General features: G+C 46.9%; 1 protein-coding gene across 1 annotated transcript in view; it reads left to right on the top strand.

The window, feature by feature from the left end:
- The window catches only part of LOC147724360 (uncharacterized), a 54057-nt gene that overhangs the window by 20816 nt on the left and 17025 nt on the right, over positions 1 to 16216 (top strand). Inside the window, exons 2-3 of the mRNA XM_086918029.1 lie at positions 13282 to 14376; positions 15285 to 15520. Of these exons, the coding sequence (XP_086774155.1) occupies positions 13282 to 14376; positions 15285 to 15520 (1331 nt within the window). The remainder of the gene's footprint in view (positions 1 to 13281; positions 14377 to 15284; positions 15521 to 16216) is intronic.

Genomic DNA, 16216 nt, shown 5'->3' with positions numbered 1-16216 from the left:
TAGGAACTAATGGATAATACGATACTATAGAATCCGAGAAATTTTCTTTCAAAGGCAGACCTATAGCCAGCTGTAACAGTCATCGTTAACTTTCAAACAGATATGATGTCTTGCTCCTCTTCTAGCCATTCTACACTCTGCAGCTTGCTGTGCCGCAAATCCAAACAAGACTTTACAATGCAATGGTTTCGCCTTTGGAAAAGTTAGAGCTATTGGCATTGTAAATGACAAAATTTGTATTTATGTGTTGGTTTTGAAAACAGATAAATAAATGGAATTGTTGTTTACATTGCCATTAGCTTAATCCCTCGCAAATGTGAGACCTATTGTACCCTACGGACGAGCTCAGCAGACAGCAATTACTACTACACACACACACCCAGAGGCACACACACACACCCAGAGCCAGCCCCACACACACACCCAGAGCCAGCCCCACACACACACCCAGAGCCAGCCACACACACACACCCAGAGCCACACAAACACCCAGAGCCACACACACACACACACACACCCGGAGCCACACACACACACACCCAGAGCCACACACACACCCAGAGCCACACATAAACACACCCAGAGCCACACACACACCCAGAGCCACACACACACACACCCAGAGACACACACACACACACACACCCAGAGACACACACACACACCCAGAGCCACACACACACACAGAGCCAGGCACACACACCCAGAGCCTCACACACACACACCCAGAGCCACACACACACACACCCAGAGCCACACACACCCACCCAGAGCCACACACACCCACCCAGAGCCACACACACACACTCAGGAGAGCAAGCACAGCGAGGGGGCAGGGAAGCAAGCACAGCCAGGGGGCAGGGAAGCAAGCATAGCGAGGGGGCAGGGAAGCAAGCACAGCGAGGGGGCAGGGAAGCAAGCACAGCAAGGGGGCAGGGAAGCAAGCACAGCGAGGGGGCAGGGAAGCACGCACAGCGAGGGGGCAGGGAAGAAACTATATCCTATGTAATGTAAAATAAAACAGGAAATGTAGGTGACAATTAAAGTCACATAGTCACAAGACCATAAAACTAATATGTGTCTGTAAAGCTTAGAGGTAAGATAAAGAGAATAAAAACAGGCAATATTCATTTAAACAACTAACCACATAGGCAAAAGTGTAGTGAGAAAATGGACCAGTACCCATAACCAATCCCAGAAGTAGGGATAGTAGCTACCGTGAAATGTGACAAACATCCTTTAAAAACGATCCCCTGTGTGAGTGTAGAAACCTACAGTAGCCCAAGGAGTAAAACGTACACTGTGAGAATGGGGCTAAGACCCATTACAATATCTAATGTAAGAGAGGATAAACAAATGTGCCAATGGTGAGAAAACTCCAAAGAATACAATTGCCCCAGAAAAAAAACAGCAATAACATTAGCATATTCATCTTTGAAAGTATAAGGTGTGTTTGACGCCTGAATATTGTAGCACACAGACAACGAAGTTAGTGAGAAGACAACCATGCCTCTCATCAATTAAGATATGCAATATAAATACATCTTGGCGGCATAGACTGGCCATTGTGCATAATTCTAACACTAAACAGCATGCAAACAAGACGCGAGAAAAAATGTGATGAGCACAAAAACTTTTTTTTTAAATAATAGATAGTACATGCACTTGCAAAGTAAAATGGAGAAACATTACTGCGTGAGCTCGCAAAGAGCAAGCTCAGCAAATGCTCAAATGTTTAAGCCGCACAGCTCATGGTTGACAGAGCGTGAAAAAAACACAGTCCTCTTGTAGCAAAGATGACACGACTAGTACACCCACAGGAAGGGTTCAGATGTTTATAGCAGAAGTCAGGATGTAGAAAAAGGGCTGCACGTTCGGTGTGCAGTGCCGGGGGCTCACTGCACGCTAGTGCGCGAAACGTTGACCCTCAGAGTTGCACAGACATGACGTGATGTACGCAAGGTGTGTCGTCGTTGAAATAAGGTGAGGAAAAAAAGCGCGCGCAATGTCAATCAACCGAAAACGGGTTTAATGGCAGCAAAAAATGGCCAAAGGTACAATTCTGTGGAGAACGTACAATTTTCAGGACTTTTTGTGGTACAAACTGACATGGGGCACAAATAGAGTTGAGCACCAAAAAAAACAGTCCAGTCATAACAAGCGATGTCCCAGGCATGACTCACCAAAAATGCCCTGCGGGTTAACGGGCAAGCAAAACAAACTCCAGAATATTTACCCTGAATTACCTTTTGTGAAGAATTGAAAAATGTAGCTTGAAACAGACAGCATTTTATTCAGCATAAATCCGTGCCCCGGTGACACACAGTCCCACTCAGACAAAAGGAAAACAACGAGAACAATTCTCCTCTTGTGGCAACAAAGTGACATGCGAACATCACCACGGACCCCAGAATGGAACTAACACTTATTGTTGATATTTTTGACGAAAGATTGGCTTAAAGGGCAAAAAAGACCGAGCATCTTGCTTGCATCATTTGTGTGGCAGTAATAAGGTGTAATTCAAAATGTTTCAGTTCACGCAGCTGTGCATAAGCTCGACAAAACACACAGCCAAGCCACTGTTATCCAAACATCCGGCACACGAGGCCTTCCCTCCCTCGTCCTGGACACCATGAATTGCACAACGCATGCATATAACCGTATACTGGGCCCGTGCGACACATTTCCAATCTTGCGCGTATGGTCTGGTCTGTCTACGTGACTGCTCGGGTATTTCCTGATGTCGGCAGCACTAAGCCGAATAAAATTAGCCGCCGCTTTACAGGAAGAAATCCGTTTTCCCCGTGAGTGGAGAGGCCTGGCTAGCGAGCATTAGCAGCATATTGCGCCGGACAGCGGGAGGGGGCCGGGTGAACGGACTCACGGACAGCGGGAGGGGGGCGGGTTAACGGGCACACGGACAGCGGGGTGGGGGGGCGGGCAGGCACACGGACAGCGGGAGGGTGGTCAGGAAAAAGCCAGCGGGACAGGGACAAGACGAACAATGAACACAAACATTGGTGTAAAAAAAAAAAAAGTACACGCCCACAGTGGCTACGTCTTCATGATATTGCGGAGAGGGAAAGAATCGGCGGAACGCCCACCAATCGCCTCGGGAAATGACGGACAGTTCTCTCTTCCAATGGCTAACCTCCATTTATGGAGCTAGCCAATGGAAGAGAGAGGCGGAAAAAAGGCCACACTGTTCTAACATTAGATTTCGCCTGCGCCGAAAAGCTGCGCGGTGTGCAGCTTTCCACGAGGCGAAACCTAAAAAGATTGTTTCACGTCTAGCCTTATCTTACCTCCGGACTCAAAAAATACCTATACGTCGGTAGCATCAATAAGAAAGGTCTCCTCATGGACAAGCCCGGTTCTCTGGCACAAAAGGTTAAAATCTCTGGTGAAAATGAGACATCTAGCATCCCATCACCTGCAGCTATGCTTTACAGTATATGGACTTCGAGCAAAAAGGTTGATGGAATAACAGGTGGCCGATTTTGTGTTTATGGTTAGTGATGCAGCGCTACTCCGGAAATAATTTCTAATATCATAGCACCTTTGCCCTGAAGTACAAAATCATACATATACTTCGACGGTGAGGCCCATGACACCGTGAGTAACCCATAAAATAATTCCATCCTACTTCATGGATCGGTGAATTTCAAAGGAGAGCTGCTGTATCATAGTGGAGTGTCTAAACTACAACTAAATATTTATACTATTTACACCTGCAGTTTAAATAAGCTTACCAACGTTTTCATTTAATAATACATATTAATTAGACACGCCACCACTAAGGTTGACGGATCTGCTAGTAAAAAATTAGGCGTAGGAAAACTCAAGACCATCCTAATTCTCCATTTATCTAATTTTTATTAAGAGCAAATTCAGCATATCTAAACAATTATTCATTTATGTATTTTCTTTATTCAAAACGACAATTAAAGAAATAAGAGTTTATTTCAGACAATTAATGTAATTTATTTCAGAAATTTTAAAATAGACATTTTATTTCTATTTACAAATGCAAGTATTAGTTAAAGCAGATAGTACCAAAACTCATTTTCTCCTATTTCCCTAACTTGCCTGACTAATAGCCTCATCTAAAGTTCAGATCTCATTCAGAAGAAATAGGAAATTATTCAAAGTCTTACATCCCAGGAAAATAAGCATTCCGACAGCATTTCTTGAGGAAATCGAAAAGAAGCTTTTTCTTCAATAAAATCATCACTTTTTATACCCTTTTCACTAGCTCTATCTATCGAAAAATGTAACTTTGAGCCTAAATTCGAGTTCTGATTGGACATTTTTGGGGTGGATGAGCATCATCTCATCATCATAATATTAATTTTCCTTCTGACTGCAAGTTTCTAATGGGTCCATTGTTTGGCCCAAGTCCAGCCTAGTCCTGTTCTCCATTCGCAACTTTGCTGGATATTCTCACATTCTGAACTATTGTGCTCATCATTTTGGCAGCCATCTATACTTCCAGGCCACGTTGTCCTTGAACCGCAGTCACTCCAGGCACAAGCAGCTCGCATTCGGACTCGGATTATGCTCGCGCATGCGTACTTCTTTTATGGCCACAATAATCGAGTGACTCCATTTTCATTTAGGCCTCACGTGTCAAAAACTAGGAACTATCATAGGAACAAACACAAATGAACATTAATTTAAGAATGTTAGCCTTTCTGTTTACCTCCCCCCTTTCTAAGGTTATCCGTATTAGTAGTTACCTAGTGAAATAGCCACATTCAAGCATGATATACTCACTTATCCTCGCATTTTGCCACAAAATACGTAAACAAAAAGCACATTTATGCTGCATTCCGTTATCTTAAAGCTGCTTATTAGTTTAGGACATGACAGAATCACAAAATTAGTTAATTATGATTGCAACATAAGCATAATTAGTTTCCCACATGTGTCTGTGTAGGTGCAACTTTTATTTTAAATTGGTTAATTTCATGCGTCACTCAGTTAGTTCAAATTATGATTATGGAAGTATGATTTCACAAGGGTACACAAAATTTTGTTTCTCCACCTTGCTCCATCATTAGCATTAATGATGTGTCAGTATTTTCTTGTACATACCGTGTAGGCTGTGTTCTCTGAGTGTTCTGTGATTTTATTGATTTGTGTAATACATGTAAGGATGTTTGTATTTCGAGATCAGCTTGGTATGTCTGTTTGAGTGATTGTGAGTCCGATTGTGGTTGTTTGGGGGTTGATGGAACCTGGGATTCCCCAGGGTATATATCTACTATTAGAAATATTGTTTATTGTGGTTTGGGCATTTGAATATATTCTATGTAACCATTCTAGGTGAATGTATTACAACAATCCTTTGATATTGTGAACAAATTTAATGTATTCAATTTCGTGATAAAAGTTGGGTAACACTAGAACCACCGCCCCCCACCACCACCCTCCGCGCCTGGACCCCGATCAGCACCGAAGACACCGTCCGCACGATGAACTCCATCCACTCCGGATCTCCTACCGACCCCTGCCCTCACCACGTCTTCAACAAGGCCGACACTGTCATCGCACCCCACCTGCGGGACATCATCAACACCTCCTTCGACACCGCTACCTTCCCGGAGAGCTGGAAGCACGCCAAACTCAGCCCTCTACTAAAGAAGCCATCAGCCGACCCCACCGACCTCAAGAACTACCGACCCATCTCGCTGCTCCCGTTTCCTGCAAAAGTCATCGAGAAGACCGTCAACAAGCAGCTGGCCGCCTTCCTCGAGACGAACGGATCCCTCGACCCCTCGCAGTCTGGCTTCCGGGCCAACCACAGCACCGAGACCGCCCTGATCGCAGCCACCGATGACATCCGAGCACTGCTCGACAGCGGAGAAACAGCAGCCCTCATCCTCCTAGACCTCTCCGGGGCCTTCGACACTGTCTGCCACAGTACACTAGTGCAGCGTCTCAGCAACGTTGGAATCCAGGAGAAGGCACTGGAGTGGATCACCTCCTTCCTCACCGGAAGGACACAGAGAGTCCGCCTCCCCCCGTTCAGGTCTGAAGCCACCGAAGTCATCTCCGGCGATCCTCAAGGCTCCTCGCTCAGTCCAACCCTCTTCAACGTCTACATGAGCCCCCTCGCAGACATCGCACGCCAGCACAACCTCAACATCATCTCCTACGCCGGCGACACCCAGCTGATTCTCTCCCTCACCAACGACCCCGCCACCGCCAGAGCCAACCTTCACGAAGGGATGAAAGAGGTAGCCGAATGGATGAAGAACAGCCGCCTGAAACTGAACTTGGACAAGACGGAAGTCCTCATCCTGGGATCCTCACCCTCCGCCTGGGACGACTCCTGGTGGCCCCCCGCCCTAGGCAGCGCACCCAAACCAACAGACCACGCACGCAACCTGGGCTTCATCCTGGACTCCTTCCTCTCCATGACCAGACAAGTCAACGCCGTCTCCTCGTCATGCTTCAACATCCTGCGCATGCTACGTAAGATCTTCCGGTGGATCCCCACCGAGACCAGGAAGACGGTCACCCAGGCCCTCGTCACCAGCCATCTGGACTACGGCAACTCCCTCTACGCCGGAACCACCGCCAAACTCCAGAAGAGACTCCAGCGGATCCAGAACGCCTCAGCACGACTCATCCTGGACATCCCCCTTCGCAGCCACATCTCCGGACACCTGAGAGACCTGCACTGGCTCCCGGTCAACAAGAGAATCACCTTCCGACTCCTCACCCACGCACACAAAGCCCTACACAACCAAGGCCCAGGATACCTCAACAGCCTCCTCAACTTCTACGCTCCCAAACGCCAGCTTCGATCGACCGGCCACGCCCTCGCCGCCGTCAACCGCATCCGAAGAGCCACCACAGGGGGACGGTACTTCTCCTACCTCGCCGCCAAGACATGGAATTCCCTCCCGACTCACCTCCGCCTGACCCAGGACCACCTCGCCTTCAGGAAGCAACTCAAGACCTGGCTGTTCGAGCAGTAGCGGACCCCCCTCCCCTAGCGCCTTGAGACCCTCTGGGTGAGTAGTGCGCTATATAAATGCTTGATTGATTGATTGATTGAGTTGTATTATACTCAAACCTTTGGGCTGTAGTGCGACTTATTGCGCACTGAAAGCATTGACTAGATATCCTTTTCTTATTTATTTACCAGGCAGGTGATTGTTTGTTTTATCAGTAGCATTAATGATGTATCAGTATTTTATTTTAACAGTGTATGATGTGTTCTCTGAGCGTGCCTCTCTGTTAGTTTGCATTCCACTTTGGAGTTGAGAGAAAGAAGCCAGGATAGGTGCGTGTCTTATGTGCTCCTCTGTAAAGGTGTTCCAACCAGTGGCGGCCGGCATTGCTTGTGGGCGGGGGCGGGCATGGGAGGGATCAAGGGGGTCGCGCAGGTGGGGGCTTGCGATTGTGAGAGGGAGCATAAAAAACCTACCTTTCCGCTGTGTCTCGCATCTCTGCTCCTGATCTCCTGCCTCTGACTTCAGGAACAGGAAGCAGGCAGGCAGGCTCCCTCTCCTAAGCCAATCACCACACTGCACTGCAGTGTTGTAATAGGTCTGAGCGCTGTGACACGACACTCAGCCAGGGGCTGGAGGGGTGGGCATATTCTCCATACAGGCTATAATGCAGTCTGCATGGAGAAAGGGAAAGTGTGCATGACCGGCTTGGGTGGCCCAAGAAGGCCGGCCAAACGGTCATTGCGCATTTAGGAGTGGGCAAACCACTCTTCCCCTGATCTGAATGCAGACAGCCCTGCCCACCCGCCTGCAAAGCAACAGGAAACATAAAATTAGCATAACTGAAACTTATTATCATTTTATGTTTTTGTTTCTCGCACTGCTTGAAAGCAGTGAGGCGACGCTCCTCTGCCATAGTGGAGGAGCAACCACTGGTTCCAACTTGGAATAAAGTATCTTTTGTGAAGTATTCCGTATTTCCTACTTTATAGCCAGTCAGGCCCTGGCCGCTTACTGTATCCTAGCCAGGCGGGCAACTAGAGCCCAATTTCGGGGGGGGGGGGGGCTGAAAAATATTTCGGGAGGGGCTAATTCTTCCAACCATAGACAGAGTGACTGAAAGATGGGGTGAAAACACAACAAAAACACAATTTACAAGTAAATGGTCTCTTAAAGAACTGTTAAGTACTCGGTGCGGCTGCAATTAGATGGTCACCAGCCCGCAAAGCTGTGTCAGTCCGGGCTGACACACACGACGGGGAAGGGCTGAAGCCCCGTGAGCAGAATGGGTGTTGCGCGCCTGATCCCAGCCAATGGATGACCTTGTCTTTGAAAAACAAAAAAACAATGTCACGCACACTCTGGCAGTTTTCTCCAAGCTTTTTGGGTGCATATTTCAGCATTTTTGTCCATGGAACTGCCACGGTGCACATGGTGGCGACAGGCATTAACAAATGGGTTAGGATGCCCTTGTGAATAGGGTGTCCCTTCTTATCCAGCAGGTGTATGTATGTATGTATGTATGTATATATAGGCATTTATATAGCGCACTACTCACCCGGAGGGTCCCAAGGCGCTTCGACCACTGCGAAACCCTTCCTGGCTTCCCTGAGAGATGGTCCCTTAATGGGTATCTCCAGGGTGAGACCAGGCATCCCCAGCGGTCTGGTGGGGCCGTTAGTGAAGATGAGGCAAGCTAATGCCCAGAGTTGCCGGGGAGGGAGGGAGGTTGTAATAGCCGAGCTGCCTGAAGGAGCACTGTTACGAACACAGTGATGTCCCACCTCTAAATGTGGCTAAGGGTTGTGCTATATCCAGAACATTTAAAAATAAACTAGTTGATGACACATGCAAGATGATCCTCTTCCCTCAAGCTCCTGCCCCCCCCCCCCTCCACTATCCTTCAAACACTGCTCACTTGTCTCACTTGTACATCTTGTGAAAAGGAGCAGCCTCCCTTGTCAACACCCCCTCCCCCCATCCTATCTGGGTGGCGGGCGGCTCCCAAGAGTAATGTGTTTGAGCACTGACACGGTTATGGTAGCTTTGCCAAACACCCTCTCAGCTAAGGTGTATTGTGAAAATATTTGTCATTAAATAGCCTGGCACAGCATAACCATGGGAACGTATAACAGTGGCTCGCGGTATGTGACTGATCGTGTGAGCGATCACTGTGCAGAACAGCGTGTGCCACAGACATCGTCGCAGTGACAGACAGCCGGAAAGGTTCCAGGTGCGACCTATTTTCCAACAGGTGGCATATGGAGGCTATATGTTTCAAGCGTGTGTCGGGACGTGCAGGGCTCCTGGGGGAGGCTCCAAGGTTGCCATTTCTTCTTAAAATATGTCGAATGACTAGGAGATTCTGAGGCCTGGAAGCCCGCCAATAAATGTGTACTTCAATGTTTATATAGCGCAGCCGCCCATGAGGGGGCTCTGTGAAAGGGCGCTTTAAACAAAAGGCAAACGAACAATGTTGAAAGGAGAAGTCCCCGGAAAGCCGTCAGGTCTTGTCTGTCTTACTGGTGGCTGGTGGTAGCACAGGCGTTTGAAAACGTGGCACATACAACCAGGAATCAGTTTATTTCCTACATCTTCAGCACATGCAGTGCTTAATTTGAGCTGGTGGCTTCCGGTACTCGGCACCGGCACTTGTCAACATGAGGACTTGTGACAGTTTGCCACAAGGTGGAGCTGCCTGAGACAAATACCACAACAGCCAATTATTGATTCCGATATACATTAAAAATGCCTATTACCTGCCTCCCAAGATATTCTTATAGCTTTGGGCTCTGGAATAGTTGGAATTGTCACACTTGCAGGAATGTGATGGTTAGTAGTTGTGCTGTTACTATCACTGGCAGATGCATAAAATACAATAGATGGACAGAATGCAGAACAGTGTCATACATTCACCCCAGTACAGAGATCTGGGCCTAAATCCATAGTTTTTTGCTCCCCATTCCATTCCAGTTTGGACCCAGCCATATGCCAATCAGTCTTGACCCTGCACCCAAAGTCCAGCCCGAACTCCAAGGCTAGGTCCTCCCTGAACTGGAAACCAGCATCTTAGTACCGGTTTTGGGGTTTCACCCTTCGCCAGCCAGGATAGCTTGAAAAACAATGGATTTAGGCCCAGATCTCTGTACTGGGCTGAATATATGACATAGTTCTGCATTTTGCCCATCAATTTTGTTTTTGCATTTGTTACTATCATTAGCAGCATGGCAGGGGCAATGTGTGGTGCAAGCTGCAGTGGCCTCCTCACGAGGTGCAAGTGCAGCTGAAAGAAACTCTGCGAAACAACAGCCCTTTCCTGTTTTCAGAGCATAGCAGCGGAATTTGTAGGAAGCAGAGACATAATAGAGGCATATGTAGGTAATTTCCATTTTGCGATTCCCAAATAGCGATTTTTAAGGAATCGCTATTTGAGAATAGCAAAATGGAATTTAGGTAAAAACTCGCAATTTTTTTGCGAATCCCTAACATTCCTTAATTGCGATTAGCAAATTGCGAATCGCAATTAATAAATGAGTGTCCAATTCATTCCTATGGGCTAAGAGGCCCATAGGAATGAATGGGATACATTCTCAAATTGCGATTTTCTATGAGAAAATCGCAATTTGAGAATCGCAATTCCAAGGGTGCCAGGGTGTCCAAAGGACACCTGTTGCACCCCTGGAATGTTCCTGTAATTACATGTGGCGCACATACATGCCCTAAGGGCATGTCTGTGCACCACATGGCACTTGGGTTTTTTTAAAAAAAAGCATTTTTGAAGGAATTCGCGAAATACCATCTACTTGAAGTAGGTGGTGTTTTGCGATTCCTTATGCAAAAATCGCAATTTTTAAATCACCCCTACATTACATTTACGGAATCGCAAAATTGTGATTCCTTAAATGCTATAAACAAAATAAGGAATCTCAATTTTTGCGATTCCTTATTTTGCTAAGTGGCACCTACATATCAAAACGCTGTTTGCGATTCGCAAATGCCGAAATTCGCCGAATTTCGGCGTTTGCGAATCGCAAACGGCTACCTACATATGCCCCATAATTCGTCGAATATTTTTAAATGAAAAAGTCAACACGAAAAGTAAACAAATAATCTTATATGGACTAAAGGCGTCGCGTTGTAAACCAGAATATCTTTGTAAGAATTATCGTCTCACATACATATTGCGTCCTCAATAGCCTTTACAAAAGTATCATCCAGTGAATGCAGAATTTCTACTACCTCCAATGGCCGATACTTTTGACAGCTGGATTTAGGGTACGATATTTATATTTATACATGAGACCATATTCTGAAGACAATAAATGCCTCAGCAGCAGTCGGTTATGAATGGCGGGATTTTTTAAACATATGAACACTGCTCTTTCATGTTGGTCTGCACAGACATTCCCATGCCTTTTTGCGATGCCTGACCTCTCACAGTAAATCTGAACCCTGTTTATTGTCTCTGCTGGGCTCCATAAACCAGTGACCCGCCTGTGGCACCATTGTGCTCGCGCTGGTGCCGAATTATCTCAGGACCTCTGCCTTCAGATCTCCTCTCCCAGGAGGCATCTGCTTTCAAGAGGAGCTCTGTGATGAAGGAGTCCCGGAAACGGACTGCTGCCATGGTTACTGTCCTCGGTTCAACCAGTGTGCATGCAACTTCAATTATTCTCTCTTCAAATAGACATCGGCACCTACTGTAATGTCGGCTCAAAGGAAATATCAATTCCATCAAGCGAGATCTGTACATTTTGTTAGTAGAAGTAAAAACGGCTGGAGTTCATAAGCAGCAACTTCGCTAGGGAGAGCAAGAAAACTCGATTACCCAGAAGCCCGCTAATATCTCACTGATGCCACTGGTACCAATTGTGAGGAAATCGCCTTCACAATGCTGCTTATTTATTACTATGTGGTACAGGGTTTGAAACTGAAGCTGGGGATGCATGGTCACTGTGTGTGTGTAGTGAGGTCTGTTTCGTGTACTATCCTGATCGGGCGGAGTGTGTGTGTGTGGGTGCGTGGGTGTGTGTGTGTGTGTCTTTCAATAGTTGGGGTTCAGATAGGCAAAGAAAGCAATCCTGAAGCAACAGACACTACAAAACCACGCAGCCAGACCCTGACAAACATTCTAAAGATTCACCCCACTTATGTCATCGCTCAAAACATCCACTGGCTTCCGTGGCTCAGAAAATAACATTTAAACTACTCTGCACCACTATCACTGCCTGGCAGCCTCGAAGTACTTATACCATAACCTGTTATTTACAGTGCTTTTGAGCATCACAATTGTAATAGTAAGAACTGCTTAAAAATATTTATTAACATACGATTGAAATACCTAAAGGAATGTCTTAGGAGCCCTTGGAGCACTAGAAAATAATACACATGGCCACCTAAATTTTCATTTAATACCTATGGCGTTTTGGCCATTTTCTTTAGGCAATTTTATGTCAAGAACGGAGGCTCCTATTATGCCTTCTTTTCTTGCTTCATTCTCAATAGCAGCAAGATAAGTAAACAACTACAATACCCAGAAGGCACAGCAGAAAAACTACTGGCCAATGGGATTGGATAAAACAAACAATAAACCAATCACAACATGGATAGTATATATGGCCCGATCTGACCACGAGTAGCCCTCTTTTCTTGCTGCTACGCAGTCAGGTAAGTCATATTTCTCCTTACTCTCTTGTTTACATTGTTATTGAGTATTTTATTGTTCAATATTTGCTTTGTACTGTGTGCCCTTCGAGCGCTGCTTACGCTCGTTCCTCTTTGGTGCCTTCGAGCGCTCCTCGCGCTCGTTTCCTGTCAAAGCCGGTCCCGTTTTCGGCCCCGTCTTTTCCCCCCCTCACGCGCTTTGCGGTTGGTTTTTCCCGCTGCGCACCTTCTTTGCCTGCATTGCCCTTACAGCGTCTCTGCCGAAGCTGTTCTGTATGCTCCTGTTCCCTCGGCATTACCGGCGTCTCTCCTATCACAGTTCCCGCCCACAGGGGAGTGTTTTTCCTCTTTCTTATCACGCTAAAACACACCCCCTTCCCAGTCTGTAACCCTTTTCTCACTGCCATTTCGTTTTTTCCCTATGGAGGTTTAAAGCTCCCCTGAGCACGTAATGATGAAAGTGAAACTTTCAAAAATGACCTTAGCCATTTTAATAATAATTCTGTGGTAACAGCTGTGGAAGCTTCTATGCATCGCGTTTCCAAGCACATGGAGAATTCTCTTATGAGTCTTATGACCAAAGCTTTGGCCTAGTCTGCGGGGGAAAGCAGGAAACGTAAACTGGTACCTTCCACTACTATATCTAAAAAAGTGTCACTTCTGGGTCGCGAGTTGTCCTCGCATTCGACTGAGGGCACGGTCCCTCCCAGGCCTCCTACCACGGATGGGTATAAAGCTACTGTGGGAAAAAGTAAATCCAAGATAAAAAACTTGAAGGTTCCTAAGAAGCTGGTCATTGATTCCATCCCTGACACAGATGATGATGATGATGATATGGGTGACACTGACGATTTGGCAGACCTCTTTCAGATTATTGATCCTCCTTCTCCCAAGAAAGCTAGACTTGACTCTTTTGCATCCCAACCCGTGCTTGACTCGGAAGGCATTCCTATGTTCGACCCCTCTACTATCCGACACCCTAATTCTACAGAATGGTTCTCCACCCCCCATGTGGGTGAATATATCTCCTCAAAACTCTGTCTTCCCCATGACAAATCTGTCAGAGCTAAGCTCAAATCTGAATGCCCCAAGCCTTCCTTACCTTCTCACATTACTGTCACTCCTTCTATCGATCAACCTCTCCTTACTTTCTTTTCGAAATTTGGCAAAGACCCTCGCAAGGGCGTTGACAGAGCTTGGTCCACTTGTCAGGACAAATTACTGGATGTTGTTGGTCCCTTGGCCCGGGTGCTGGACATGGTGGAGACAGCCCGCCTAGAGGGTTCTGACCTCAATCCTGAGGATATTTCTCTATGGATTCAAAGATCCTTTTGCCTTTTGGGCAATGCCAACGCTGCCATTATTCATGAACGCCGCAAGGGCCTGTTGATCATGTTGGATCTGAAGTTGGCGAACCTGGCTTCCCAGGATCCTGGTGTGAAGGCTGATGGACTTCTATTTGGTGATTTCCTTGTCAAGGATCTCAGCCGCTATGTCTCTACCTTTGCCTCCTTAGACAAAGCCCAATTCTCCATTAAAAAAGTCTTCACCCCTCGGGTTTTTGGCAGGGCCAGCAAAGACAGGAACTGCTCTTCCGGCCGCGGTTATCAAAACCAAGGTTCCAGAGGTGCAGCCAATTCCGGCTATCAGGAGTACAAGCCGCAGTTCTACCCCCAGCGAGGTCGTGGCTTCCGTGGCCGTGGACAAAAAGGCTTCCGCAACAGCAACAGCAACGCCAATACCCAAGGTAAGCCCCTCACCTCCAATCGGAGGTCGTCTGTCTCTATTTCTTCACAAGTGGCGCACTCTCACAGCGGACCCTTGGGTCCTCAATTCTGTCCAAGGTTATCTCATAGAATTCTACCCTCCTCCTTTCCAGGTTACTTTTCCATATCCTCTGTTTTTTTCCGCAGACGTAGCTCTGCTAGTTTCACAAGAAATTCAAAATCTCCTTCTCAAATGAGCTATCCTTAAAGCTTCCTTCGATCCCTCCGGCGAGGTCGTGGTTTCCGTGGCCGTGGACAAAAAGGCTTCCGCAACAGCAACAGCAACGCCAATAAATACCCAAGGTAAGCCCCTCACCTCCAATCGGAGGTCGTCTGTCTCTATTTCTTCACAAGTGGCGCACTCTCACAGCGGACCCTTGGGTCCTCAATTCTGTCCAAGGTTATCTCATAGAATTCTACGCTCCTCCTTTCCAGGTTACTTTTCCTCATCCTCTGGTTTTTTCCGCAGACGTAGCTCTGCTAGTTTCACAAGAAATTCAAAATCTCCTTCTCAAACGAGCTATCCTAAAAGCTCCCTTCGATCCCTCAGGTTTCCTAAGCTCTCTCTTTTTGGTTCGGAAAAAGAACAAAAAGGTTTGTCCTGTGATCAATCTCAAGTGGTTCAACCAGTTCGTGGTTTATCGGCATTTCATGATGGAGACCATTATCCATCTCAGGGACACCTTACGTCCATCAGATTGGATGGTCAGACTAGACCTGCAAGATGCCTATCTCTCGATTCCCATTCACGAATCTTACACGAAATATCTTCAATTTCAGTGGCTCGGTGTCACCTACTGCTTTTGTTCGCTTCCTTTCGGTCTTTCTTCCGCTTCTTGGTGCTTCACCAAGGTGATGAAACCTGTCGTGTCTTATCTTCGGTCCCTAGGTATTCGTCTGATCATTTATCTGGACGATATTTTGCTCATGCACACCGACAAACAGTCTCTTCTTGCCAACCTTGGCGTTACTCAGTCTCTTCTCCTCGATCTCGGCTTCTTGATCAATTCAGAAAAATCCATGTTAATTTCATCTCAAAGTATAGAATTTCTTGGCTTCCGTGTGGATTCTTCCACCGCTTGTCTTTACCTTCCACAATCCAAGGTCACTGCCATTCGAACAGAGGTACGTCACGTTCTCCAGCTCTCCGAAGTGTCTCTTCGTTCTCTTGCAAGAATAGCGGGCCTTCTATTGGCGTCTATTCAAGCCATCTTCCCCGGCCCTCTTCACTATCGCGCCCTGCAACGCTTGAAGAGAAGACATCTCCGCAAAGGACTGGCGTATTCCGATCTCATTCAGCTAGACCTAGAGTCTCGCCTCGAACTTCAATGGTGGATTTAGATGCGTGGAAAGGAAGAACGATCTTTGCTATGGCCCCAGATCTTGTCTTGGAATCAGATGCCAGTCTGTCGGGTTGGGGCAACCGATGTGGTTCAATCTCGACTGGAGGTACATGGTCTCCAGAGGAGTCGTCATTGAACATCAATTGATTAGAGATGCTGGCAGGCTCCTTTGCAATTTGCAGTCTGGCAAAAAACAAGGCAAGTTGTTCCATTCTTCTTTCGATGGACAATGTTTCTGCGGTCCGCTACATAGACCATCTCGGTGGCACAAAATCCAAACCACTCGCAGAACCTGCAAAGAGCCTCTGGGAATTCTGTCTCCAACACAAACTGTCCCTTCGGGCGGAGTACCTGCCAGGCAATCGCAACGCCATTGCAGATTGGCACTCTTGTTATCTTCGAGATTCAAGCGATTGGAAGCTTCTTCCCTCCGTCTTTCTTTCTCTCTCCTGGAAATGGGGCCCTTTCTCTATCGATC

Source organism: Lissotriton vulgaris, chromosome 4_1, assembly GCF_964263255.1.
Source record: "Lissotriton vulgaris chromosome 4_1, aLisVul1.2, whole genome shotgun sequence".
In the NCBI taxonomy this organism is placed as follows: domain Eukaryota; kingdom Metazoa; phylum Chordata; class Amphibia; order Caudata; family Salamandridae; genus Lissotriton; species Lissotriton vulgaris.
Note: the sequence above shows the minus strand (reverse complement) of the source record. Positions and strands in the feature narration are given on the sequence as shown.